The sequence below is a fragment of the Copadichromis virginalis genome, linkage group LG3, assembly GCF_057382275.1.
Source record: "Copadichromis virginalis isolate Kocher_CV1m ecotype Utaka linkage group LG3, C_Virginalis_male_GT1.1, whole genome shotgun sequence".
NCBI lineage: Eukaryota > Metazoa > Chordata > Actinopteri > Cichliformes > Cichlidae > Copadichromis > Copadichromis virginalis.
In genome coordinates, this window is record NC_140620.1 from 48,408,403 (window position 1) to 48,434,596 (window position 26,194).

At 43.5% G+C, this 26,194-nt stretch overlaps 1 protein-coding gene across 2 annotated transcripts; it reads right to left on the reverse strand.

Annotated features, from left to right (window-relative positions):
• Positions 1 to 25,924, reverse strand: dhx15 (DEAH (Asp-Glu-Ala-His) box helicase 15). 2 transcript variants are annotated; one of them, XM_085451458.1, is made up of 14 exons: positions 25,700 to 25,924; positions 23,728 to 24,034; positions 22,197 to 22,390; positions 21,705 to 21,864; positions 20,252 to 20,470; positions 16,794 to 16,961; positions 9,507 to 9,593; positions 8,911 to 9,060; positions 8,304 to 8,412; positions 3,927 to 4,118; positions 2,739 to 2,861; positions 2,452 to 2,642; positions 1,444 to 1,613; positions 1 to 631 (listed from the first exon to the last, which is right to left on the reverse strand). In XM_085451458.1, the coding sequence occupies exons 1-14, from the start codon at positions 25,708 to 25,710 to the stop codon at positions 514 to 516; spliced, it is 2,199 nt and encodes a 732-aa protein (XP_085307584.1). In that variant the 5' UTR covers positions 25,711 to 25,924; the 3' UTR covers positions 1 to 513. The 2 variants fall into 2 exon arrangements, with proteins under 2 accessions (XP_085307584.1, XP_085307583.1); XM_085451457.1 differs by lacking the exon at positions 25,700 to 25,924 and adding an exon at positions 25,536 to 25,686.
• Between the last annotated feature and the right edge of the window lie 270 nt (positions 25,925 to 26,194).

Here is a 26,194-nt window from a genome sequence, read left to right on the forward strand (position 1 = left end):
TTATTACAAAAGCCATTTTATTAAGTTGAACAGATGACAGGAAATGTGACAGGAAATTATCTCCATGACAAGAGAACATTACATTTCACCTGCATCAAAATGCAGTATAAATTACATTTGATCATCATAACAAAGCAAAACAACAGCCAAGAATCCCAAGGTGGGATTTGTTATTTTGGGTGTTTTTTTTTTAAGAGGAATGTTGAAATTCACATGAAACAACATGCTTCAGGTGTAAATGACTAATGACTAAACTCCTGATAACCACTCATCATCTGTAGTCCTTTTTTCTTGTAGTGCTCTAACCATGTTGGCTTAAAGAAAACAAAGTGGCCGTCGAAGGTCAATTCATCATTGATTTTAAAACCATTACGCATTCAATACACAGGAGCAAAAATAGAGTTCAGAACGATGAAAATAAAACAAATAAAATATACAGAAAACCTAAAGAGCGTCTTCATTTTGTACAGGCGGGCGAGGACGCGGCTCCTGCAGCGGCACATGCAAACCTTCTTAGTACTGAGTGTATTCCTTGGATGAGAGTTTTGCAATGATACGCTCCAACTGTCTCTTAGCTTCACACTGGGGGAAGTTACTCATCTCGTAGTACTGCGGGGCAATTTTCACCAGCCTAGAAAAGAAAGCAAGTAAACATTAGTCACAAAAATTGTCTTCGGTGTTTACTTGTGGGAGAGTGTCGTTCTTCCATATTCACACTCCGACTACTGGTGCGGGTTCGACAATTTGATCCTTAATTGGACGAGGTCACAGGGGGAGGAGGGAAACGTGCATACGAGGTTTGTTGCGGTTTTGCTGCTAGCGCAACGATGCTCATAAGTCGACTCTGGTATGACTGCAATCTTATTTTTATTAGATCCTTGTCATAATTGCTTTTGTCAGCCTTTTTATAACCATAAAAATCACAACATTTCAGTGGCTCCAGCTGGTCGCAAAGAACAAGATATCACAATTAGCTTTGGGAATGTGTGATAGGAGGCCTTTTTTTTATCATTTGATAACATTTTTATGGAGCAAACAATTAGCTGATTGTGAAAATAATTGCTAGATTAACCGATAGTGGCTGTGTGCTGCAGTGACTCATAGCTGAAATGAAAACTTGAGAATTAAAAACATTTAAAGACTTTCACGTGTAGCAGGGTCATGTTTACGCACAACGTTAGTTCCTCATAACCATCAACGTGATTGCCTGTGCTGGTGAAGAGTCTTGGTAAACATTTAAAGTGCACCAATGTTACTGGCAGGAATTGTGATGTTTATGGCAGACACAATTTGCCTTTGAGAAGCAGGCCACAATTGGGATATGTTTGTGACCAGTAGTTTATCGTGCACCAGCACCACTCATTTGAGGCAGAAATGCACAAAGGTAGTGCAGGTTGATAAATTAAAGTGCCCCTTACTCAGAATGAAACTGCTGAAACTCACCACTCGGGTTTGATGTCTGTGCATGTGCGGATGTAATTCTTGGTGGTGAGCACAAACTCGTTGTAAAGCACCCACTCCGGTTTGTGGTCCAGCACGGTGGAGGGGTGCAGCTGTACGACTTGGTTGTCCTTCACGGTCAGGTAGTGGCCTGTGCGCTCCAGGTGAGCAATCTGTTCAAACCGCAGCAAGACGGAAAACCCCATGAAATCCAGAAAAAGTCAAAACAAGTACACACACACACATCTTTTACTGGTGTGTGTGTGTGCGTGTGTGTTAATCATGCAGTCCCATTACAATCTAAGAAGTAAATTATTAATGCTTTGATTTAAAAAAAAGTAGCAAGACATTTGAGGCTAATTCGTAGCGAGTGAGGTTTTTTTTTGTGTGTGCTGTGGTCGAGCTGCATTGGCGGCTGTGATTAACCAAGGCAATCAGTCTCAATAAAGGCCTTTCCAAACAAAGACATGATCTCAAACAGTGCGAACGCCTGGACACGAGCTGCAAATTTGTCTCCGAGATAAAGGTTAATGTTGACAAATATTTAAATATTAACGCCATAATTCAACTTGTCAGGTTGCTTGTTTCAGGTAGCCCTGAAAATGGCTTTTTGCAAAACTGCCATTTGTTTTCCTGAGCGAGAAACAAATTGATTTCATTTCTTGTTATGTGCTTAAAACAAGCAGCTCGCTGGTGCGTGTGCACGAGTGCGCGTGTGTTTGCTTGGGGTAGAAGAAGAAGAAGGAGAAGAAGAAGAAAAACAGGCAGCTCTCGGCTGCATTTGCAGTTTGTACAAATGTTTGGCACAAAAATACTTCAATGAGCATCAGATTAGCAGAGGAGCTGTATACAGACAGCGTTTGCTCAAATATGAAATGTCACAAAACAACAACAACAAATAAATAAATAAAGGAAAGCAAAATGATGACACTGGCAACACGATGAGAGACTAAACAGCACATCGAACCTTACAAAACTTAAGAAACAAAAAAGTCCCAGATTCACACGGACCTGCATGAAAAAGCCCGTGACCAGTGCTCGGCGGATGTTGATGTAGTAGTCTCTGCTGCTGAACTCAGTGCTCCTTCGCGGTAGGCTGAAGCGGTCCATGATCCTGGACAGCTGCTGCCGTACGTTATCTGCTGACATCAGCGAGCGGTAGTTGACAAAGTTGTCATAGCACCACTGAGTGGACTCGTGGTCTGTGTGGGAAGAGAGCAACTTAGGGTTAAGGAGCATTTAAAAAAGGAAAAAAATGAATCTAATCAGTGAAACGTGTGGGGAAACAGGCCGCTCACTCTGTTTAAAGGCATGGTAGACGTTGAGCAACGTTAGGTGGTCTCCGTCGATGTGGGCGAAGCGCATCTTGGCCTCGTCAGCCACCTTCTTGGCCTCCGTGGGTCGCACAAAGCACTGTGGGACTAAACAAGGTTGGTATAGGCCCCAACACAGCCGCCCATAGGGATAAGTTAAGCAAATCCCACAGAGAGGAACAAGGCCTCAGCTCAAGAGAGGCACAGAGCACTTCACAGGGCACACTGCATTGCCAAGTGATTACGGTGGAAAAAGGAAAGGAGGGTCCAAAGAGAAGGGAAGGAGGATGGGTTTCTCTGTCCTGATCTGCTACACTCTGGCTACAGCCAGTCAAAACAGCCCCTCCCACCCTACACCTGACAGTGATGTAGACTTCCCCCGGACTCTTTGTTCTGCCCTCTCCCCCTGCACGAACTCGCTCTGAATTGCTTAACGCCAAACCTGCTTGATTGTAGCTTTAATGGGTAAAAGCTGTGTTTATTGAGCCTCATGGTTGGTTGCTGTGGCGGCACCGCTCTCAGGTGTACTTTTGCTGCTTACTTTAATGAACTCAGCAAAAACCTGCCATCCTGAAACACCTGCTTTAAGTGCACACCACGTCCGAGCACCTAGTTAAATCCATTTCCCCGCTCTCAAAGACCCTCACGCTCCCTTCAAAGGCGTCAAGATTCATCTCAATGAGCAGCATTCTGCTTTGGCAAGCCCAAAGTGCAATTACTGCTGTAGCATGCTGGTGCTGCTCCAGCTACACCTATACATTTTGTACAGACATGTAGTTTTTTTTCCCCCCCTCCCCTTCCTCGCAAATAACAGCTGACACCATTGACTTTATCAACTGCTTTTCCTGTACTGAAGTTCAGTAGGTACACATTACGCCAATACTAAGGAGACCTCAACTTCTGGACTGCTGATATTTTAATAACCGCACACAAAACCTGAAACCAGTCAGGGCTTTGGTATGCATCAAATAGACCCATTTAAATCCTTGTGTCACCACTACTAAACCAACAAGAAGGGTCAAAGAATGAATAAAGGGCTCTTAGAAGATAAAGAAGCTGCTCTGTAAATTTCCTTACAGCTCACTGGTCATTTGGGAGGAATGGCCAATGAGCACAGGAAATGGAAAGAGTAGCAGATCAGACCCAAGCAGCGGGGCCAGCCCTGAGCATTACCTGACAACATGGCAGTGATGGAGAGGATCTCATTGGAACAGTTGAATTCACAGCTGGCGATGACCATCTTGGCCAGCTGGGGGTCCAGGGGGAACTCTGCCATCATGGAGCCCAGCTCGGTCAGGTCACCGTCGTCGTTGAGCGCTGCCAGGTAGTTCAGCAACTCCAGGGCTCGCATCAGGGTCTCTGGAGCTGGAGGAGACAGAGCGGGAGAGATGGGCCATTAAAATGCTCCAAGCCCATGGGCAAAACACACACAGATGGCTGAAACAGACAATTTGCAGAACTGTCATTCTTTCATTGCAGCAACACTTGAGGAGGACAGTTTGGGACTCATTCACACACAATTATGTCAGAATTGATTAATACTGCCGTACTCCATGCTCACATTTAGAAGTGAGATAAGAGGTCAAGTTAATAGTTTAGCTAATTTAGCTAAATGTGCTAAATGTGCTAGTCGCAGCTTTGTGGGTTTCATATGACAGTGAGCTAAAACATCTGAGACACGGTTCCTGCCAAGAGAAGTCATTTGATCCTGGAGCTGCAACAGGAAGGAGGAGTGTGTGAAGGTTTCATTAATTTTATTAATGTACTGCTGCTATTTCACTGACTGCAAAAGTGTGGCGGCCACAGATTGTCTGATTTAATCAGACAATCTCATGGCAGCAACTTGATGCACTTAGGCACATAGAAACATACACTTGGTAAAGATGGACCACTGAACTTTAAATGAAACAACATAACAAGAGAAAAAAGGTGCAGAAGAGCATCTCTGAACACGCAAAACGCAAAGGAGATGGGCTGCAGCCGCAGAAGTCTGGGCCCCACTCCTCTCAGCTAGGAAAGGAAACAGGCGCTACAGTACACAGGCTTATGAAAACTGAGCAACAGAAGATTGTCTGCTCTCATGAGCTTTAATTTCTGCTCCAACATTCAGATGGCAGGCTCAGAGTTTGGGATCGACAATGAAAGCACAGCTCCATCCTGCTTGAGCAATGTAAGATGATGAACACTGTAGGTATACTTCAAGCAGGATAACAAACCATGTCACAAAGCTAAAATCATACAAACAGGTTTCTTAAATACGACAGCCATGATTGGCCTCCACAGACACCTGATCGAAATCCACTAGAGCACCTTTGGGATGTTGGTGGAACAGGAGATTCACATTATGAATGCACAGCTGAAAAATCTGCAGCAACATTTTTTTATTTGTAAAAATAGTTGCTGGTAACATTAGTCTGAAATGATGCATTAACTAATGCAAATCTAGAATATAAAAACAAGTAAAATAAAATCCACTTGGCAATGGCCTGGCAGAAAGCGCCTAATCTGCAGATTCGATTATAGCAAACAATATTAATTAACATCCTATTTTGATTTGCACACCTAATAAATTAATCTACTTAATCAATGCCAACTGGACGAAAATATTCAGAGCAATTGAGGAGCAGTCCGACACGCTAGGGTTTCCTGTTTGTGTCTTCACGGTCAGATTAAATTTACAGCTGTTAATTTAAGTAGTACATAAAGAAAATCAATCACAATCAAGCTACTGCATTTCAAAACTTCACTCTTTAAATGTGGGGAAACAGCTGGGTCACGAGTTAAAATGTACTGACTAAAAGCGATTTCCTTATTCAAGGACTTACTAAGACCTGGAAAAGAGAAGCACAGTCCATGGAATCAGTCATAAATTAGATCAACCAGCACATTAAAAGAAGTTAAAAACCCAAAGAAAAGGAAGAAAAGGTAGCGTTTCCATCACCTGCTGCGCTCTGAAGTTTCACTATGTGACGGCCAGAATTACACCAGACGTAATCATGGCAGAGCTCATTTTTCATCCTCCGCTCAGGCAATCCTAAACAACTAATGCAATTACAGGGGAACTTTCTACTTAATGCTTCAACACAAAAGGCTTCCACTGTTTGGTTAAAAGATTTTTCCTCCAGATGCAATTATTGACCTTTGGCTCCCGAGAGCTGAAGCCTAATGACCAGTTGCATGTTAACTGAAAATTAGCTCAAGCGCGGGCTGCGGCGCTCGCTCTCTTTCGTTTCTCTCAAGTGCTTTCCCCCACCCCCCAAAAAAAAATTCAATTTCAAAAAGCAGGGAGGTGTTTTTTTATGATTAACAAATATTGATTTGGGGCATCAACGCTACTTTTTTTCCTTTCTATACACAAAGTGAGTGCCGGTCACATTACTTAGCAACAACAGTAGCTTGTGTGGGCCTGCACAAAAGGTGAAAATCTGATTTCCAAGTACCGCTAGCGTTAAGAACCCGAGTGGAAATTCAATCTATACCCAACGCGACTCATCAGAAAGTAAGTATTGACTGTCTCAACACACAAGAATCCGATATATTAACCAAGGGCCAAATCAATGAGGCGAAAGGCTAAAGGTACATTAAACCACATTGGCTTTGAAAGGTACTTCTTTGGAAATGTCACGAGGAAAATGAATCCCACCCAGCCAAGTCCTTGTGTAAATCGCTACTGATTTCTTTTTGGATTTTCCATTTGGTTGTCTGGCTCGCACTGTCGCTCCTGTTTTTAGCGAGCAGGAAGCGGGGTGGACAAAGGAAGAAATAACCTACGTACTTGAGCATTTCACGGTAAGGGGGGAGGATTAAGGTTCCAATTCACATTACAGACAAGCAAACACAAAAAACTACTTTGGGTTTGGAGGCTGATCATCACTGGGGAAAAGGCCTGGACTCAAATCCAATATGCGTGGAAATAATAAAAAATGTATGTTGACCTTGTATCCGAACAATAATTACAGTTGCCTCAGAAAGTTGCCAATTTGAAACGAACACCTTTAAGCCAAAAACATGATTAAAGGGGTTCAATGGCCAAAAAAACAAAGAAAAAAAACATTCTATCACGAGACTATTGTCTCACTGTATTTCCCGACTGCCCAGAGACACTACACTGACCTGTATTTTCTCCGAGGCAGGCCTCTGACACGGCATATCACAATTGATCCGCTGTAAATAGCCGTTATAAAACCCTCTCTGGGAACTCCTCAGACTTAAAAGCAGACTTCATTTGTTGCACCCAACTAGCTGCAGCTTCCAGCCTGCTCAGGAGCTATTTAGGAGAAACCTTCTGCAGAGAGTGGCTCAAATCAATAAAAAGGTGATCCTCCCCCCTCTCTTTTGCCCGACTGTTCCCGGTTAGACTCGGCCGGTCCTCGTATGTTGATGTATACCCTTGCGTTTTTGCGAGAAACGTGGGAGTGGTGGTGGTGGAGGTCAGTCACGTTTCTCTGGAGGAATATAAAGGGAAGGCAATAGCCAAGGTGATAGCACTGCTATTGATGTAACCAATTTCATTCTCAAAATGGCGTTTGCCACAGTGGACGGGGAGAGATGGGTTTAATCTCAGAGGTGAGATGAAAACTATATTATGGTGAGAAAAAGGGTGGAGGGAAGAGGAGGTGGTTAAGGATAGGGAAAGGAGGGGTGGTCTCCTCCAGAAGACGTGGGAACACACACACACACACACACACACTCTCTCTCTCTCTCTCTCCTGGTGAATGCCATAACTTAGCACCTCGAGGGAGAAGAGGTCTGTGTTTTGGCACAGATCGAGCAGGATTCGGATATAATTCAAGCAACAGTGACAGGCGGTGCATAAACTAAGTGATCAGCCAGAATACTAACTGCACACATCAGTCATTTCTCAGTCTGAACAGCAATAATAGAAATTTAGAGCGGATTCCTCATAAAAACTGCAAGATACTAGTGTGTAGTCCATGTCTATCACAACACATATCCTCAGATCTCCAAACATTCACTATGTTTTATTTGATGTCTGCCAAGATCCCTTCTTTGCTTTGTTGTTTTTCCCAAGTGACGCTGCCAACCCAGATTTGATATCGTACATCAAAGCAACTGCAGCTCGACTAAATGTTGCTCGATTTCATAACAGTTTGTAAGTGTATTCATCCTGATTCAGAGAGCGCTAATCAAATTCAAGATCTCAATATTCTTTGATTCTTTGGTTAACTGACACCTGTGGTCGCTGTCAGCTGCAAAGTAATATAAATCTACATGAAATCGAACAATAAAGAAGAGCTATTGTGCTAAACCATGCAAACAGAAGGAGGTAGGCTTAAAGGGGAGCTGAAACTGCTTGTTTCAGACTGTGGATGGACATAGCCCACCGTGAGATAAACAAGGATCATTTCAAACTTTAATCATGCAAAGCTACTTAAGAAAAAAATAACATGGTGTTGGAATTGTTTTAAAAAGCAGAAGCATAAGTGATGTATCCGTTTGCGTTTAGGAATGGTTCCGATATTTGTTTTGGATCCAATATGAAGCCGATCATACCCGGAGGTTTTAGAGTAACATTTGTGTTACACTAACCTGGTGGGTCCATGAAGTCGAAATGCACCAGGTCATCAATGCCCAGTTTCTTGAGCTGCAGCACCACAGAGCCCAGATTAGACCTCAGGATTTCTGGATACGTGTTGTCCTGTGCCAGTAAAGAGGTACAAAAGAAGCCCGAGGAACAATTCAAAATGAATTCGTCAGGCCTGCTTATTATCTACTCATGCATCACTCATATGTCAACTTGAACAGAGACCGGGGGCATTCAAAGGGCTATTTAACTTGTTTAAAAAAATTCCCTTTGCCACTCGGCGTGATGTGAAAGAATTAGCTTGTTAAAGTGGAGAACTGGGCCCCCACGGGTCCATTTGTCACAAGGTGGCCGTGTCATTAACGGGGGTTATGAGGAAGGGTGGAAAAAAGGTGCGTTTTAGCACCGGGCTCCTGGAATGATAATTCGCTTGAACTGGGAATCGAGGAGTTCTAAGAGCAAATATTGCATAATAGAAAGCTTTTCCAGCTAGAAGGCTGCTCTGGGGGAATACAAAGTGCTTGTGGCACTGCAGAATGTGAGATATGAGAATCAATCATGTGTTTACAACTTGTACAATTTTAATGGTTTTCAAACTGCTTTGCTTCTTACCTGCATTTCTGTCTTGTAAGCTTTCTCTGTGTAAAGCCGGAAACACTTTCCCGGGCGTGTACGTCCGGCACGGCCTGCCCTCTGCTGGGCTGAGGCCTTGCTGATGGCTGTGACCAAAAGGGATTCCACTCGGATTCGTGGGTTATACACCTGAGAGGGAAACGAGGTCAATGAGTCATTTCATCTGAATAAAAACTAGGGTAGAGTAAAAAAAAAAAAAAAAAAAAAATAGCTAGTATTTTTTATTCATTTTTTTTAAACCCACCTACAATCTACTATATATACAAGCAGCAAACAAAAAGAAGACGTACAATACACACGCGCGCGCAATCCACCTTGGAGCATATATAATCTCTTTTTGTGCCATGTGTATGACTTGGCTCTAGGCTGGTGAAATGTCAGAGGAATAAATAACAGGCTTTTCCATCTTTGCTGCTGTCAGGTGTGCACTGCTGTGTTTATCTGGGGATTCTCAGGCAACAGAAGCAGATGATCGCGGCAGATAAAGAGTGGTGGGAGAAGATGTGGGTGGGTGGGTGGGGGGGGGTGGGGGGGGGGGGGGGGGGGATGGTGGCAGGGAGAAAAGGGAAGCTAACCTTTTGCTTGGCAAATCCGGGATCAATTACAAACACCACCCCATCGATGGTCAGGGACGTCTCGGCGATGTTTGTTGACACGACGACCTGTGAAAACGAGAAGACGCGAGTTAAGAAATGATCCGCCCGGGGACTTTGAAGGGACTGATGAGACCCGAGACTGGTCTGCTACAATTTGATACATAAAACTGCATGAAAATAGTTTGAGCAAACCATTAAGATGCATAAAAAACATAGCATAAATACAAAAACATCATTATACCTATCAGAAAGAAGTTCCTCTGGTAAGAAAGGTTCAGATAACCTCATACAAAGTGCTGAGAAATCAGTGATCCTTAAACATTAGAGAGAAAAACAAACGTGGATATCAGCGTCTGCTCTGATGTGAGCCAGCTCAACGAGTCTGCAGAGATCAATGTTTGCAGGCTGCCGAGCGAGCCCAACAAAGCGACACCACAACAGTTTCTGCAATCTAGTGCTATCAACAGATTTGTGCACAGTGCTGGCTTGGTGCTCGGTGTCTCATCGAATAAAAATTACTCGAGTTTTGTGTGCACACGTGTGTGTGTGTGGCTGGAGTCTCTATCTCCGGCATGTCGCTGGGTTTGTTGGGATGTCAGCTTCCCTCTTTTGGAAAGCTTTTCAAACCCACAGAGCAGTCTTAATTTAATGGGTTCTGTTAGGTGGCCTGCTTTTTAAAACATGGTGTGCAACAGTGGTTAGCACTTTCATCAAAACATCTTTTTCCTCCCCTCTAATTGAGGGCTGCTGCAAATCTCTCATGTGAACCGAAAACGCGTCTCTTGATATGTGCGACACCGCTGTCTGCAGACATGCCAACTTACCCCTCAACGCTGCAATGCCGGCTCCTTCAAAGCCACACTTGCAACACAACCAGAGGCAAATAACACTGAAAATATCTCACATTTAATTTAGTTCTAAATATTCTGGAAGACTGTGTCAATCAAAGTTTTGCTACACAATATATGTACACCAATCAGGCGTACCATTATAACCAACTGCCTAACATTGTGTTAGTCTCCCATCAAAGCCACACACGTGCCCATTATTCCTGCTTCAAACATCAACTTTGAGCACAAAATATTCACTTCCTCCCTGATATATCCCACCCACTAACAGGTGCCACGATGAAGAGATAATCAGGGTTATTCACTGCAGTCATAATGTTATCCCCGATCATTGCAAGAGCTGTAAGAAAATAGTAGTTACTTATATCGCTTAATAAAAAAAGCAACTGAATAAATCTGCAGAATTATTTTCATTCCAGGCATTCAGGAGTTATGAGCTGATGGATTAAAAATAGTTTAAGGAAGAGAAAAAACGGGAAAGGAAATAAGAATATAAGTGAAAATTAGCTGCTTGGTTTATGAGATGATGAATGATCCCAAACAGCAAAGATGTCAATGACAAATGACAGCTGAATCGAAGCAAATAAAAAAGATGTGCATTGAATGAGTCACATGAAACTATGGGTCTCTCACTGTCAGCATAAACACAAACAGAGGGAAAGTAGCAGGCAGGCAGATCTACAGCTACACTCACGCAAACCTTGACCGCTGCCAGGCTCAGTTCTGCTTATATAACGCTGGAAACTGACCGGACACAGAAACCTTTTTAACTCATCAAGGCGGTGGGGGCAGTGTCACAGCCCACTCTGCTGGCAGCTGCCAGTTTAAAATTTGAGGGTTTCTGGGGTGAAAAAAATAAAATAAAGATGCCTCCACACTTAGCCCCCGCCTTCTGGCCAGCTCAACATTTACCAGGTCAGGAACAAGCTGCAGGCTGACCTGAGGAGCAATTTGGTGGTAGCTGTCCGCGCTTCTTGGTTAGTCTTCATAATAAAATGCCAAGCACAAAACCAAACAGGTCTCTGTGGTCTTTGCTGATACAGGTCCACAGAACCAATTTTGCACACTTGACACACTTCCTTTGTAGCTGTGCCTCTTCAGCTGTCTTCAAGCTGTGAGCCTTGGAGACTTTTAAATCCCACCTTTTAAGCGAGGATTTTACTTCAGCCACAGAATGCCTGACTATTTAGTTATTAATGCCAGAGAGGGCTTCTTTTTTCCCCTCTTTCAGCCCTTGACCTCGAGTAATTCACCTGTCGAAACCACATTCCCCTTAGCATTCAAGCCCGCAAATAGAGAGATGGCAAATGCTGGTATGAAACTGATCACATGGCACTATCTGCCAAATGGCTGGCTTTTATACAAGGAGTTCCTGGCTATTTTAATTTCGATTTAAATGAAAGTACTAGAGGCTTTATAAATAACAGGCCAAACGGTTCAAAAGCTAAAAGTACAATCATGGCCTACTGCCACAGCAATAGGCTGCGAATCTGTGGTAGTAATATAAAACCACTGTCAAAGATTAAAATGTTTATTCCCAGTGTTTCTCACACACTTTGCAAACAACTTCCTGAAACTAAGTCTGCAAAAAAAATATCAAAGTTTCAGGTAATTTTGGAGGTTTGAAACAAAGAAGACAGAATGAAAAAGGCTTTTCATGTCATTACAATAGAGTATGCTCATATTAATAAAAATCCCCCTGACTCAAACCTTCAGACTGCTCTAAATGCTCAGTTTAAACTTGGGATGAGCCTCGCTCCAGACCAAGATGCTATTCTTCAAGAACCCAAAGCCACGACTAGACCTTAATTTATTACCGCTTCGATTTTACTCTGCACAACTTTGCTCATATTTGCCGTAAGATTACTTTGAATCTGCGCCGCCTTTTCCTTTTTCTTCAAGGTAATCAATGTGTGTGCATTGTAATTTATCCCGCATGATGCTTCTCAGCCAATTAAAAGATTTATTCAGAGCGCGTGTGAAAAAGGAAAACTAAGTGAGGAGACACAAGCTGTAAGAGCAGTAAGTCCGGGAATCAGAGAGAAAATAGATTTTAAGTTTAGTTTACATGGAAAATGTAGTTGATGAAAAAAAAGAAGGGGAAACCTGAACTGCTTTTTTTTTTTATTTATGAACACAAACCTTATTTTACTTGAAATAAGAAAAGAACATTTATTATTTTATTGTGAAAATGAATAATAAACATTACTGAAATAATGCTGAATTTAACTTCCTTTTACTTGACAGCCAACTGTTGACTGTATATTAATACTTTATGATATTGCAGAGCTTTGTGTGAGGAAATGTTCTCTAACTAGACCTCATTAAATTTTAATTGAACACCCCTGATCTACAGAAACAAGGGTATGGTCATCTCGTGGCACAGAATGGAGATGAAAACGCTCGTAAGAGGTCAACTGTAACAAGGCTGTTTACATACAGCTGGAGTGAGCATACGGCCAAGAAGTGTAGTGAAAAAAATTCTGCATAGTTAACAAGACAATACAACCACATAATAAAGAGCGTAATAATAATACCCCATCCAGGTCAGTAATGGCTCATCCTTTCCTTGTGCTAACTACGTTGGGCATTTCTTGCATTTTATCACAGTGGAAAACAAACAAAGTGAAACATACTTGAGTCAATGCATGTAGTGGAAACGTCTTCTTAAAAGGTCTCTAAGCTACTGGAGACAGGTTTTATGTAAATGTAAAAGAAGGACACCTTTTCCTTTTAGGTATATATAAAAAAATACAATCCCAGGCTCTGAACTACAAAGCAAAGAATCACAAGGTACCTAAAAACGATCCCAACGACAGGTAATAGCTTGAAGGGCTGTTGGTGACCTAAAGTTTGAAAACAGCCACATGACTGGGAGACCAATTACCCGCAGCAGCAGTCTGGGATTAAAGTAGCCGGCTAAAAAAAGGGACGAGATCAGGCGATCGGACAGATATGTCAGCGGCCAACATCTCAGCGAGCAATGAAAGGCATGGAAAGCTTCAAAGTCCAGTTAAAAAAAAAAAAAGAAAGCCTAGTGAAGGTTGCCACCCTCCTGCGTGTTGGGATGCAGTCAGTTGCTCTAGCAGATGCCTCACATGACACCCTCTCACTTTTCATGATCATATGGGTGAGACCTCATTGACTGCATTGATTCTGAAGGATTATCCAGGCCAGGCCCATTACACTGAACGCAGGCTTGCTCCTTCCAGTCTGCTGCTGCACTGGATAACCCTGGCCTCTTCATCAGTAATATCATTAGAACATCATCTCTGCATGTTATGTCTGGGTTATTACCTGCAAGAGAGCAAGTACTATAGCTAACTCGGGCCATCTTTCACATCCCCTGCTGAGGAACGCGTGCTTGTTGACAAATAAAGCCTTCCCCTGACCGAGGGAAGCAGAACGTGCAGAGTCGCTGCACCCACACTCAAAGCTCATTGAAACAGAATAGAAAAGTGACATTTGGAGGAAATATTTCAAACGTGACAATGCTAAAAAACAATCCTAACACTCATCATAGCACACTTATTAGAGACAATCTGTGAGATGCTGGAAAGCAAAGCGAGATTATGGTCTTTATTGGCAATTATTCAATTTCTGACTTGATTTTAAATGATAAAACTGCTCAGAATGGAAGATCAGTGGCTTTCCTGGAGAAATAGAGCAATGACGAGCTAGTGCTTTATGTTAATTGAGGGGTGCCTAATGCAGTCGTTAGCATGCATAGTGGCAGATGTGGCGAACCTTAATTCTTCTTCACTACTTTCTCTTGGGCTGGCTTAGATGACATCTCTGCATTTTTCACTTGATGAGTCGCTCAGTCAGTCACTGAGGAGAAGCACATTTACTTCAAGCGTGGCAACTTTAGATGCCACCTCCACCAATTCAACAGGCACGTGACAAATGGGGGGTGGGGGGGGTGGGGAGGACAAACTGCTGCTCTGAAGCTCAAAGTGCTCGCCGGCTCAACAGTGAGGACCAGCAAATTCACTTTATTTCATGTATGAACTGAACACATGGGTATCGTGAAGACATCGACGAAATTTATCCACCAAGAGAAGAGCAAGGTAACAACATCACTGTTATTTAAGTGGTGCAGTCCCAGTGGGGTGAGCTCTAGCACATCAGACAAATGTCCATATACAACCGCAACCAAACGGGGGCCACTGCCAGAGCAAAGTAATATTAAAAGGCTTCCCCTAAGCAACACTGGCCATACTTCACATCAACATCCCCTTGAACAGCAAAAGAAAATACTGGCAATGATATCTGAACTTATGAAAAAGATCTTATCCAATACTGGGCCACTTAAGCCTCTGCAGCACACATGCAGCTCATTTAAACAGAAAGCCTGAAGAAATTTCAAGGCTCAGGACAGTAATTGGAGGAGGGATTCGTGCCCAAATGTTTGATCTACACCACGAGGGGAGGACCTCTGTGTGGGCCTTGCTGGAAGTTAGGCTTGAGCAGTGCGCTGGTACATCAGGGTATTATACATCCCAACAGTATGATTTTCGATAGTGTTTAAAATAAATATCACAGCTTTTCCTCTTTCTGTTAAAATAACACAGATGTTTGGAAGTGAACAAAAACACAAAGCAAAAAGAAGGAAGTATGTGCTCGTGAAGAGCCAGTTGAAATTACAACTGTTTCCCTCCACAGACAGGTGGCTAAAGAGCGTAACTCTTTAAAATGCCAGTTTGACAACACCACTGGTGGATTGTGTCTATTCAGCCCACTTTGTCTGTGCCTGCAGCAGCAGAGTCACAGGACCGTTTGACAAGTATCTAAGGAAAGAGGCAGTTAGCTACTAATCTAATCTAACTCATCTAAACGTGACAAAACACTGCTGTTAAATGCTGCAGAGCTAGCACTAGCAGCTTTCTTTCTACAACTCATAGTGTCTACAGTATTAACCTGCACTGGACGTGTCTATGCAGTGCTCCAGCTGTATATAGTAACCACTGTTACATAGTATGGCATTCACGTATTATATTCCCCAAAGTCCTGTGCCTCCATAAGAAACAAAACAATATAGATGAAGAATTTAAAGGACTTTTTTTCTAATTTCTTGTTGATTTTAAAACATTTATAAAGTACTGGAATCAGTGTATACAACATAGTCACAGGAAGAAAAAATAATAACCGGGCCACCAGTTATGCATTTCCATTTTTCTTTTTCAGAACTGCTACAAATAAGTGTTTTACACACTCCTCTATAAATCATCTACAGCAGTTTAATTTAGGATCATTTTTTAAATGAGACACATTGAATAAATTGCTTATATGTGGTCGTTTTTCCTGAAGGAAACGTATATTACACCTGGTTAGTTCGAGGATTGTTGGAAAGTTAAAAATCTGTCCTTTTTGTAACGAAAACATGTATCTGCAATTTCTTAGGTTTCTCTTTTTTGTAAGGAAACATGTCATGTAATAAACTGCTCTTCGCCGGAGTGTAATGGCAGTTTTTTTCTTGGTTTTATTCATTATTAAACATAAATACCATCATATGCCATAAACCCTGGCAAAATGTCAGTAAGTTAGGGGGAAAAAAAAGATACCACACAAGCCTATAAGAAATACAAACTTGATGGCCGACCTGCTTAATGTGACATATTTAACTTTGACAGCCCATAAATATTTTCGCTGCTCATATGTCAGCCTGATCTGCCTCAATTAGAGGGGTTGTAGCAATGAGTCATTCATCAACACCGTCCCCTATCAGATGTTGGGATGAGTGTTTACTCATTTGCTGGCAGCTATGAGATTCGGATATTCTGTCAGATCCCTAGCCAACAGTGTGACGGTGCAGGTGGTGCTGCTGCTGCTGCTGCTGTGGTTATGAGCCCCTGTGAATAGAAACTGTCACACAAAAGAGAGGAACTCTTTCGTGTCTGTATCAATAGAAGGATCATCCACTCCTCTGCGATCAAGTGACTGAAGGAAGATTGTACGGTGTACGGCAAGAAGAGTCCTGTTTTCGGTCATCCCATATAAAGTGCATCTTTTACACGGTTTTATAAAGCAGAGGTCTGAGGCCTGTTTTTTTCCCCCCCCAGTACCAGCAGGCTCTGTGTAAATGTAGAGGAAAGATAAAAACGACTGAGAATGCAGTACTTTCCTCAGGCTCGGAGGGCATGAGTAATACCCCAGTTATAATTTAGAGCAGAGAATTGCATGCTGACAAAAGCAGCATATGTTGTGTGAGTCAGTTCTGTGCTAAAGCTGAGAAAGGGAAAAAAGTTTCAGTCCCTTCCTTCCTTCCAGCTCTCTCACTTTACCCACCTTATTCCCCATCTGGCCTTTCTACACCAACCACACTCAATTTCTCTTCACTTAGCCTCCACCCCTCCCGCCCATCTCCCCGTTTCTACCTCCCCCTCTGTGTGTTTTTATAGCAACAGGGCAGCTATACCTTTCTTCCGATGGCGCCATTTGGTTTATTGGGCGGGGGTGGCTCAAAGATCCTCTGCTGCTGCTGTGGAGGCAGCGTCGAGTACAGCGGGATGATTTTGATATCTCCGACTTCGGGCCCCAGGTCGTCAACCTCCCTCTTAATTCGCTTGCAGGCTTCGTCGATTTCCTGAAAGATTGGGAGCACGACAATTAATCCAGGTGCTGCTTGTGTATGCAAACGCCAAAAGAAATAAATAAATTGAGCTGGATGCGAACAACACCTGGATAAACAATGGCGGTGAATCCGGATGACAGAGGGAAGGCAAGAGGAGGAGGAGGAGGAGGCAGCGGCGGCCGGGGGAAAGCGTGATTCCCTGCTACAGTACATTTGTTCTAACTATCGCTCCATCTCACGGAGGAAATTAAACCTGGACTGCAGTATGCTTTGCTGAGCTCCCTGTGGCTCTGTTGTCAAATGCAGCAATCATGGAAAACATGGACGCGCATGCTCTGAAGGCACACGCACAGAGCCAGACAGACTCAAACAGGGTTCATTATTCCACAGTGCAGTATTGTAGAGGGGGAATGTGATATGAGACTGCAGCGCTGATGCATAACCAGCGGCAAATCATGGCAGATCAGTTTAGTGAAGCTGAACGTTCCAGAGCCGGTGGGCTGGCAGACAGACAGCAGGCCTGAGTTGCACTAGGAATGAGGAAAGCACCATAGTGAACACTGGGTTAGGGCCTGTTCTCCAAAGAATATGACAACATCATTTTAAATCTACTAAATATGCTTAAATATTCCAGAGCCCTGGAATATGATTATCACTACCACTCTTCCCACAGATATACTTTCATGTCTTTAACATCTCTGAAAGTTTTAAGAAGTTTCTTGCATGGCCCCAAAGAACATTTCTGAATAGCTCCCACCGTTGAGAAACATTCTCTTACTTCCTTTAACACCAATCGTTTAATCTCATGAAGCCGCAGTATTATTAGTGCTACGGGTGTCACTTTACTGCTGATGCTGTTGCACCACCTGCAGGCCCGTGGGAGCAATGCAGCAGCGGAGGCACTGACGAGCATGCCCTTTGATTCCAAACTTATTCTAGTGGCGCTCACAGAGATAAAAATGGGCCACATCAGAGGTCTCTACACACCCTTTTCATCCCCAAGTCCGTAAATAAAATATGCATTCTGAACTTCTCGGGGATTTTTCATCCTCCTTTAAAACATACTGTGCTTTTGTTGAGTTTAAGCGTGACTAAAACTGACTTCATTTGGAGCCGCCGTGTGAAGCCACACTCGCCTTGATATGAGAAAAGACCACTGTGAAGCCCCTCCCTCCCTGTTTTTCTTCTGGACTGCGAATGTGTTACTAGCTCTGTTTGTCCCCTTGTTCATCGCATTAAGTCAAACCCCGCTGATGGCCATGTGCTTCTTAATCAACACAGTGACAAGTGGAAAACGGTAAATCTGAATGGATTGGTAAAATTAGCCTCAGTATTAATAGCCTATCAAGCCTCTGGAAGCAGCAGCTGCCATGGAGGGGAAAAAAAGTGGACCTCTTTGCCAAAATGCTGGAAGCAAGCTGGCTGTCTAGTCCCTTAGGGACATGGAGACAAAGTATGTGTGTTCGTGTGCCCCTGCGTGTGTCTGTACACACACAGGGGCACTTGGCCAGTGTCGGGAACCTGTCCACCAGCTCTCCCTGTGACCCCAGAAGCAACAATCTACAGCCAAGCTAATAACCGACACATTTAGGAACTCCTCTTGACTAGCAAACAACCCCCGCCGCCAATCATGTTTTGATGTTAGCTGCTGAGGGGGAAGCTTAAATATTAGGACTTATCTTTGCTCGACAGCTGTGATAAGTTTCGACTTTCTTGTTTGGAGTTGGTGCTTCAGTTCTATTTGTTTATGGAAGCTAAATATCTCAGAGAAGAAAAATAAACTGCGGAAGAGAGAGGATGGGAGTTGTGTGCATTTCCTCTCCGTCTGTTATAAATTAAACAGTCAGATAAAAAGAGTCTATGGCTTTGCTGTGGATCTGCCTCCCAATCATTAGTCTACATCAAAGTTGCTGGGAGACTGAAGAGGTTAAGAAGCGCTTGAGGGGCGTGCTGCTGCACCCTTTGAACAACCATCTCTGCCAGACCTAACACACATTAACTTCTTTAACCCAATTAGGGGAGGGTGATAATGAACTCACCGTGGGAGTGCGGTCAGTAATACCTTAGCTTGACACAGCGTGTGGGTGTGGGTGTGTGGGGGGCTGGACTTTAAATCAACAAATTACATCTAAACTTAAAAAACAAAGGAGAAAAAAAAAAAAAAAAAAAAAAGCACAGCCTCTCAATATCCCAGACCTTTCTTCTCACTCATCGGAGCAGCTGGGATGCCACTAAATCTAAAAATCAATTAGCGCTCCTCAAAGGAGACCACTTCAAACACCATGCCACCCCAATGACTTTATCCTGTTTGTAACAAGCTGCATATTGATCCTGCTTTGACAAATGAAACCGACGTAGGTATACTACAACAGCCAAGTAGGTGTCGACTGACAAATAATTACTGCTAATAAACACCTCACTGTCCCATGGAAATGAGAAACCCACAACAACCAAACTAGTACGTTGCAGGAAAGATGGGGACGCGTCATTGTAAACTTACATCCTCCTTTACATCCACCACTAATCACATGATCTCAGCACCATTTTGTCAAAATGCTGAGAGGATATTCACACCAGCACGGCCGCTGCTGGATCTGTCAGGCTTCTCCTGTCTAGTGATCAGGAGATTGAAACATTTGTTGCTGCTTTTCTGTGTGTGTGTCTGCGTGTGTGTTCACCCAGCTGTGACCAAATTCATCACTTTGGGCATGGACCCTGCCCTCCATTACACATCAGTGGACAACATTTGCAGGGAGGGGAAAAAAATAATAATAAATGACTTAATTTTTGAGATTTGTGGAAAGGGCAGAATCTGGGTCACTTCTCGCTTTTCTTTTTTTTGGTTTTATTTTTTCCTCCTCCCTCCAGCCGCTGTACAAATCCTGGAGGTTTCCAAAAACGCATCTATCAATCTGAGAATTATTAATTTCCTGTGCAGAGAGTACGCGCCTGTGTGTGCGTGTGAGTGCGCTCCAAACTGTTTATGCGAGCGACTGATCTATGTAATTAGATTAATATGATTAATTAATATGCAGATGCTTAACTTAAAGATGAAATTGATTTAATGGTTTCAATTTCTATGAAGCACAGATAGCACACAGTCACGAGTTCCAGCTGCTTAAACCTTTTATTTCATAGCAGATTAACCATATTTGTGTTTAGGACTGTTAGTCTGAAAACTAAATGAATAAATAAATAAACTGGGATTGGCCATATGACATAAAATTATAAATTAATAAACTCAGTTCTACTGTTTAGAACATGACACCAGTAACATCTGGAGAATCTGCAAGGCAGTTTACCTCTTGTCCAGTGAGGAAGAGCAAAGCGTCCCCCTCATCCTCCTCACACATGTGGATCTGGATCACGGTGCGGATGGCCGCCTCCAGATAGTCCCGCTCTGGCTCCGGTGTGTAGAAAATCTCCACGGGGTGCGTGCGTCCCGGGATGGTTAGCAGTGGGCAGTTGTCAAAGTACACCTGGAACTTACCGGCGTCGAGTGTGGCGCTCATGACGATGACCTGAACCGAGAAGGACACGGGAAATCGAGAGAGCGACGTGTTAACGCGTCTGTGAGGCTCAACGTGCTCGTGAAAGCGGTTAAAGAAAACGTAAAGACAGCAGAGTGTACATCACCATGGCAGCGAGCACTCGAATGAGGAATCATTTAACATTTTAAATAGCTTGATGATGATTGGAGGATGAGGACATATATTAAGTAGACACACGTGTGAGCAATTAAAGGATAGATGAGGACGGGATGGATAACGCTGTGAATTTAGGTTGAAGCACAAACTCAAGATGGCGTCTATAATGTGGTACTTGGCATTACAATCCAAGTCAGTGACCTACACAGAGCTATGACAGTCCTTGTTCCTGATGTTGGATACACAATGTTCTCTCCAGATCCATTAGATAGAGTGCATTAGGATTCTGATGGGAAACGCGTCTCCCATTTTCAATCTCAAACATTTTCAGGGGCCAGCGTCTCTGCATTTCACTTTACGCTCTGCAAGACATCATAATTGCTCTTAATCAAGGCAAATTAAACTTTCAAATTCGGTAGGCGATAGGGATGAAGGAGATAGAGGGGTGTGGGTGGATGATCATTCCCAATAACCTAGACCTCATTTAACAGTCTGCGAACAACAATCTAACCTTTGATTCCACGCTGACAAACAACCAGTCATTATCCATCTGCTTTATGAGAATTATGCCTGGCACGCTCTACCCTATAAAACTCCTGCCTGCTTCTGTGCTCCCATCCACACCGACACGTTTGCTGTTCTGCTACTGGTTAGCTGGTTTAAAAACAGCCCTACGTCTCTGAGAGGCAATCTCCACCGTTGCTGCAGTGCAGAACACATTTCTGCATTTCTGAAGCTAACAGGATTGTTTCCTCCCCCCGTTCCCTCAGCAGATACACAGCTGTCAGGCATGAGGACACTGTCAACAAATGTGACAAAAGAGACGAGTGACAGAAGAGGGACATAAACACCGGCTGCGAGCGAATGTATCCTTAGGGCAAGTATTATGTACGTCTCCAGCAGCGTTTTAGAAACCGTAAGAGGAACACATTTTTGCAAATAATGCAAAACAACGATTGACAGATAAAACCGGAACATGTGGAAGCTCGCTCCTTAAAATCAATGTATCAGCTGCCCAAAAGCACTGCAGTAACTAATGATGAAATTAAGGCAATAGGAACAAAAACATTGAGTGAACTGAGTGTATTTCTGAAAGCTGTTTTTTTACCTTTAGGTCAGGCCTCTGGCGGACCACCTCCTTGAGGACCCCCATGAGGATGTCTGTAGCTAATGTGCGTTCGTGGGCCTCGTCCAGAATGATGACACCATAGCGCTCCAGCAGGGGATCGTTCATGGCCTCCCGCAGCAGCATTCCATCTGTCATGTACCTGGGAGAACAGCATCCATGCAGTAAACACGGTTTGTGAAGCCTGATCATATATTCACCCTCTATCATTACGTAAAACCGCATTATCTGAATAAAACCTGCTTCAAATAGAAGCAAGTGGGGATCCCAAAGGGACATCCTCCCCTTTGAAAGTGCTCTGGGCAGAACTGTGTTAATACATTATACCTGACTACTTTATTACAGCTTATTTATTTACTCGGGCTACTGAATGAAACTGCAACCAGCAAACTGCTATTGTTATTCTTGCCAGTTTTCTGCAATTATCAGTTTCAATACAGCTGTAGGCTTTAATTTGAAAAACATCCTTCTTACTTGAGGACGGTCTTGGCAGAGCTGCAGTCCTCAAACCTGATGGAGTAGCCCACCTCCTGGCCCAGCATGACATCCATCTCATCTGCAACCCTCTGGGCAACGCTCATGGCCGCTACCCTCCTGGGCTGGGTGCAGGCTACGGCTCTCTTTGGTCCCGGCAATGACCGGACCATGTCTACGCACCACTGGGGGATCTGGAACACAGCGGACAAGTCGGCTTTTGTTTGAACCAAAGAGTGTTTATAGATGTGCGAGAAACAAGAGCAGGACTGCAGGTCAGATAAAAGCAGGGCGCTGGATGTGAAGGTCAAATGCAGATGTCTGATTAAAACCACAGAGAGCAATACTGCGTTCATTAATACAACCTGCTGGGTCCTGCAAAGCCTTTACTGATTAAAGTCAAAACATTTACTGCAGCTATGCTGCTAAAAACAAAAGGAGCTACATAAGATATTTTTTAGAGTCATCCATTCTCTCCCAGTTCACTGTCTTCTTCAGCAGGAACTGACTTGCTATCCGCAACATCAAGCTTGCCGAGGCTGCAAAGCAGAACAAGGACCGCTGTCGCACAAGTATAAGATGCTGGAGTTCATGTGCAGGACAAGAAACTCACTTAAGACGCAGCAGAATCATTCAATAGTCACAGAGTACATTGCAAATAAAAGATCTGCAGTGAGCTATAGTGTTACAGCAGCTAGTACTGCAGCCTCACAGCAAGAGGGTTCCTTCAAACGGCAGCCAAGGCCTTTCTGTGTGGGTTCTCTGGGTACTCCAGCTTCCTCCCACAGTTCAAAGGTATGCATGTTAGCTTGGATTTGTGACAGACTGGCAACCGGTTCAGGATGCATCTTGCCTTCTGCCTTATGACAGTTGTGATGGCCTCCACTTCCTCTGCAACCTTGAGCTGGACAATCATGTCCACACATACCCACTAACAATGATTTAATTGAATGATTTATCACTATTAAAGTGATAAGATGACAATCATTTAGCGCACATTAAAAACAACTTTTACTTTGGTGGTCCTTTACTATGGTTGCATCTATATGAGACCGCTTTTCTGCTGGGTTTTAAAATTCACAGTGACTGTGAGGAACACATATTTTATACCATTGCCAAAGCAGAAAGCACTGACAAGATTACACGTTTTCATTTTAACAAGTGTTTGGAAGATACTTTATATTCACCTCAGGAGGAGGCCACAGCTCAGCCAGTGATTTACTCTAATTTTCTCTCATGTTAATATAAAAAACAGACAACCCAGCTCTTTCAAGAACTTAAAATAAACTTAACAACCGCAAACTGGGAATCAGCTCAGCAACGGAACTGTTTAAAATGCATCATCTGTTCATTCCACCCTGTTTTTAAAGATATAATTATACCAATTTTAGTCGCAGAATTTCTAGCTTTCATTTAATGTGACACAGTTTCATCAAAAGATTAAAAAATATATATATATATATATATATATATTGGAGGAGGCTAATGGAAAATTATAGAAATAAAACTGCTGCATATTTTGCTTTTCTACCTGTGTAGTCTTTCCAGAGCCTGTCTCTCCCACCAGCACAAAAGACTGGTTCCGCATCAGGATCTCAGTGAAGCGCTCTCTGTACTCCCACACGGGAAGCTGCAGCCGCTTGTTGAGGATCTCATAGTAGCGTGGCGTGTGGGGCAGGTTAGTGAAGGGGTTGATCTGCTGCTGTATACCGGGTTGCTTAAGGAAGCTGGCGATGCCTGCAGCTGGGTTCGTAGGCACCCCGGACGGCTTCACATCTCTGTCCTTGTCACGGTCTCGATCGCGGTCCCGCGATCTCTCGTCACGGTCTCTGTCGCGCCTGTGAGGGCGAGATGCATGAGTTTAAGATTTCATGAAGCACTGCCACACGAACCAACAGATTTTTTTGCGACACAACAACACATCATTAAACAAAGATACGCACATAATTAGACACAAGAGGCCCAACTCGGGACAAACATTGCTCAAATGTTAGGCCACGTCAAGAGCTTTTCTTTAAAAAAAAAAAAAAATCCCATGAAAAGGTTACTGCACATTCTTATTCACGGTGGCTTACCCACTGCAAAAAGCAATCTAATCAAGTGTAGCATGCAAAGGTCACAGATAAACTAATCGTCCACGGTATTTTTGCTTCTTTTGCAAAAGGATATATTAAATGCCTTAAGATCACACGAGAACCATAAACACTGTCGCATCAGCTGCAAAAAGCTTTGAGGTGTCATAACTAGACATTATTAGACAGTGATGCTGGGTACACACACAGGCCAGATGCATCAGATGCTGTGCTTATATAACACGTGACACATTAGTACCTCTGATACACAAGGTGGTGCCCAGTATGGCAGGGCAGCCTTAAACGCTCAGCTGCGAATTTAATCAAATATGTAATACAAATGCAACTAAATTTTAACTACTAAAAACTTCTCAGCTCTACACAACTCTAGAGATTCACTGACAACGAGGCCAAACATGACTGTCAGAAGAGGGGGTGGCAAGACTTTTTGTGTGTGCTAGTAAGCATCTCTTAGCATTCACGTCCTTGACTGTGGGAGTGCTGCAATATACACGCATAGCTCCTTCATGTTCATTTACACTTATTTACGTTAGTAATGGCACTGAACTTCTTATAGGTCACATAACGGGTTGTTTTATCTCAACGCCTCCTGCCGTGTGTTTGTTTTATTTCTCTGTCGCCTAAGGTCAAACGCGATGGGAGATGCACAGCAATGACCCTGAGGCTGAATCTGCAAGAGTCCTCCTCAACTTGCTCCAGGCCCGGCAGGTGCCTATCCACACTGCGGACCCTTGCAGACAAGGTACCAAAGCAGCCCGGGGTATGACAGCGACTGTCAGGGGTCTTCTTTTGTACGCTGACCCAGCCAGCATGGTGTCCCGTGTACAACTCATAAGAAACTTTCCTTGTGCGATTTTTACTAAGCGCTGCACGCCATACCAGCCGAGAACTCAACATCACCTGCTGAGTTTGTGTGACGAAAATTTTGACCTTAGCACTAAAGAAACACTTAGCACCGGTTAGCATGGGACGTTAGCCACGTGCAGAAAGGACCAGGCCGATGGCTGACCGACTGTGTGCTAAGTGCTTTAGTGGAGAACCATTGCTAGATTTCACCTCCATATGTGACCCCATCAGTAGAATAACTGAACACTTTGTTACCTGCTGGAGTTAAATTGTTAGCTGACCGTGTTTAGCATACGTGCTAGCATAGCTAGTTAGCGTCAGAGCAACAACAATCAGGCTGCAGAGGTTTAAAAACAGCACAACGGCTTAACGCTAAAATATGAGGACTACCGTCACATACCCATCGGAGGACCTCTTTTTACTCGACGAATGATCGTCACCCAGATCTAAACGATGTCGCTTAGACATCTCCCACTGGTATCAGTCCAAACAGCGGCTAATTATTCCATTCAGATTCTGCCCAAACCGTTACACACCGGCAAAATGGCGACCGGAAGCTCTTACCTCATCATCATTATCCTTGACAAAAATGACTCGAAAGCCGCGATTTTACTGTGAGACCCGCTAAGCACGCTGTAAAAAGAAAAAACCCAAACAAAATCGTCCCGACTTTACTGACTCGTGCGCATAATGCGGTCCATGAAGGTTATCGCGGTGCCCGCAGATACAGTGCAGCGGGTTTGGGATGTGGGGGAGGATGCAGGAGGTCCGCTGCTTCTCTCGAGGAGAGTCGGGATGATGTGCCCGCCAAACAACATCATACGCACACATACAGACACGGGCACTACTTCAGGCTCGCCCCCTTCAGTTCAGAGCTTTGTGTCAACAAAAGATCAAATCATCTGGAAATATTTTTAATGTGCATACATTTAAAAAATCTATATGAACACATCAGAATGCAAACATTTGTTCTGGGGAGTAAAACTGGTGGGGACCCTTAAAGCCTCTGCGGGGACTCAAGGCTGTATTTTAACCTTTAAATTTACATATTTGTATCTA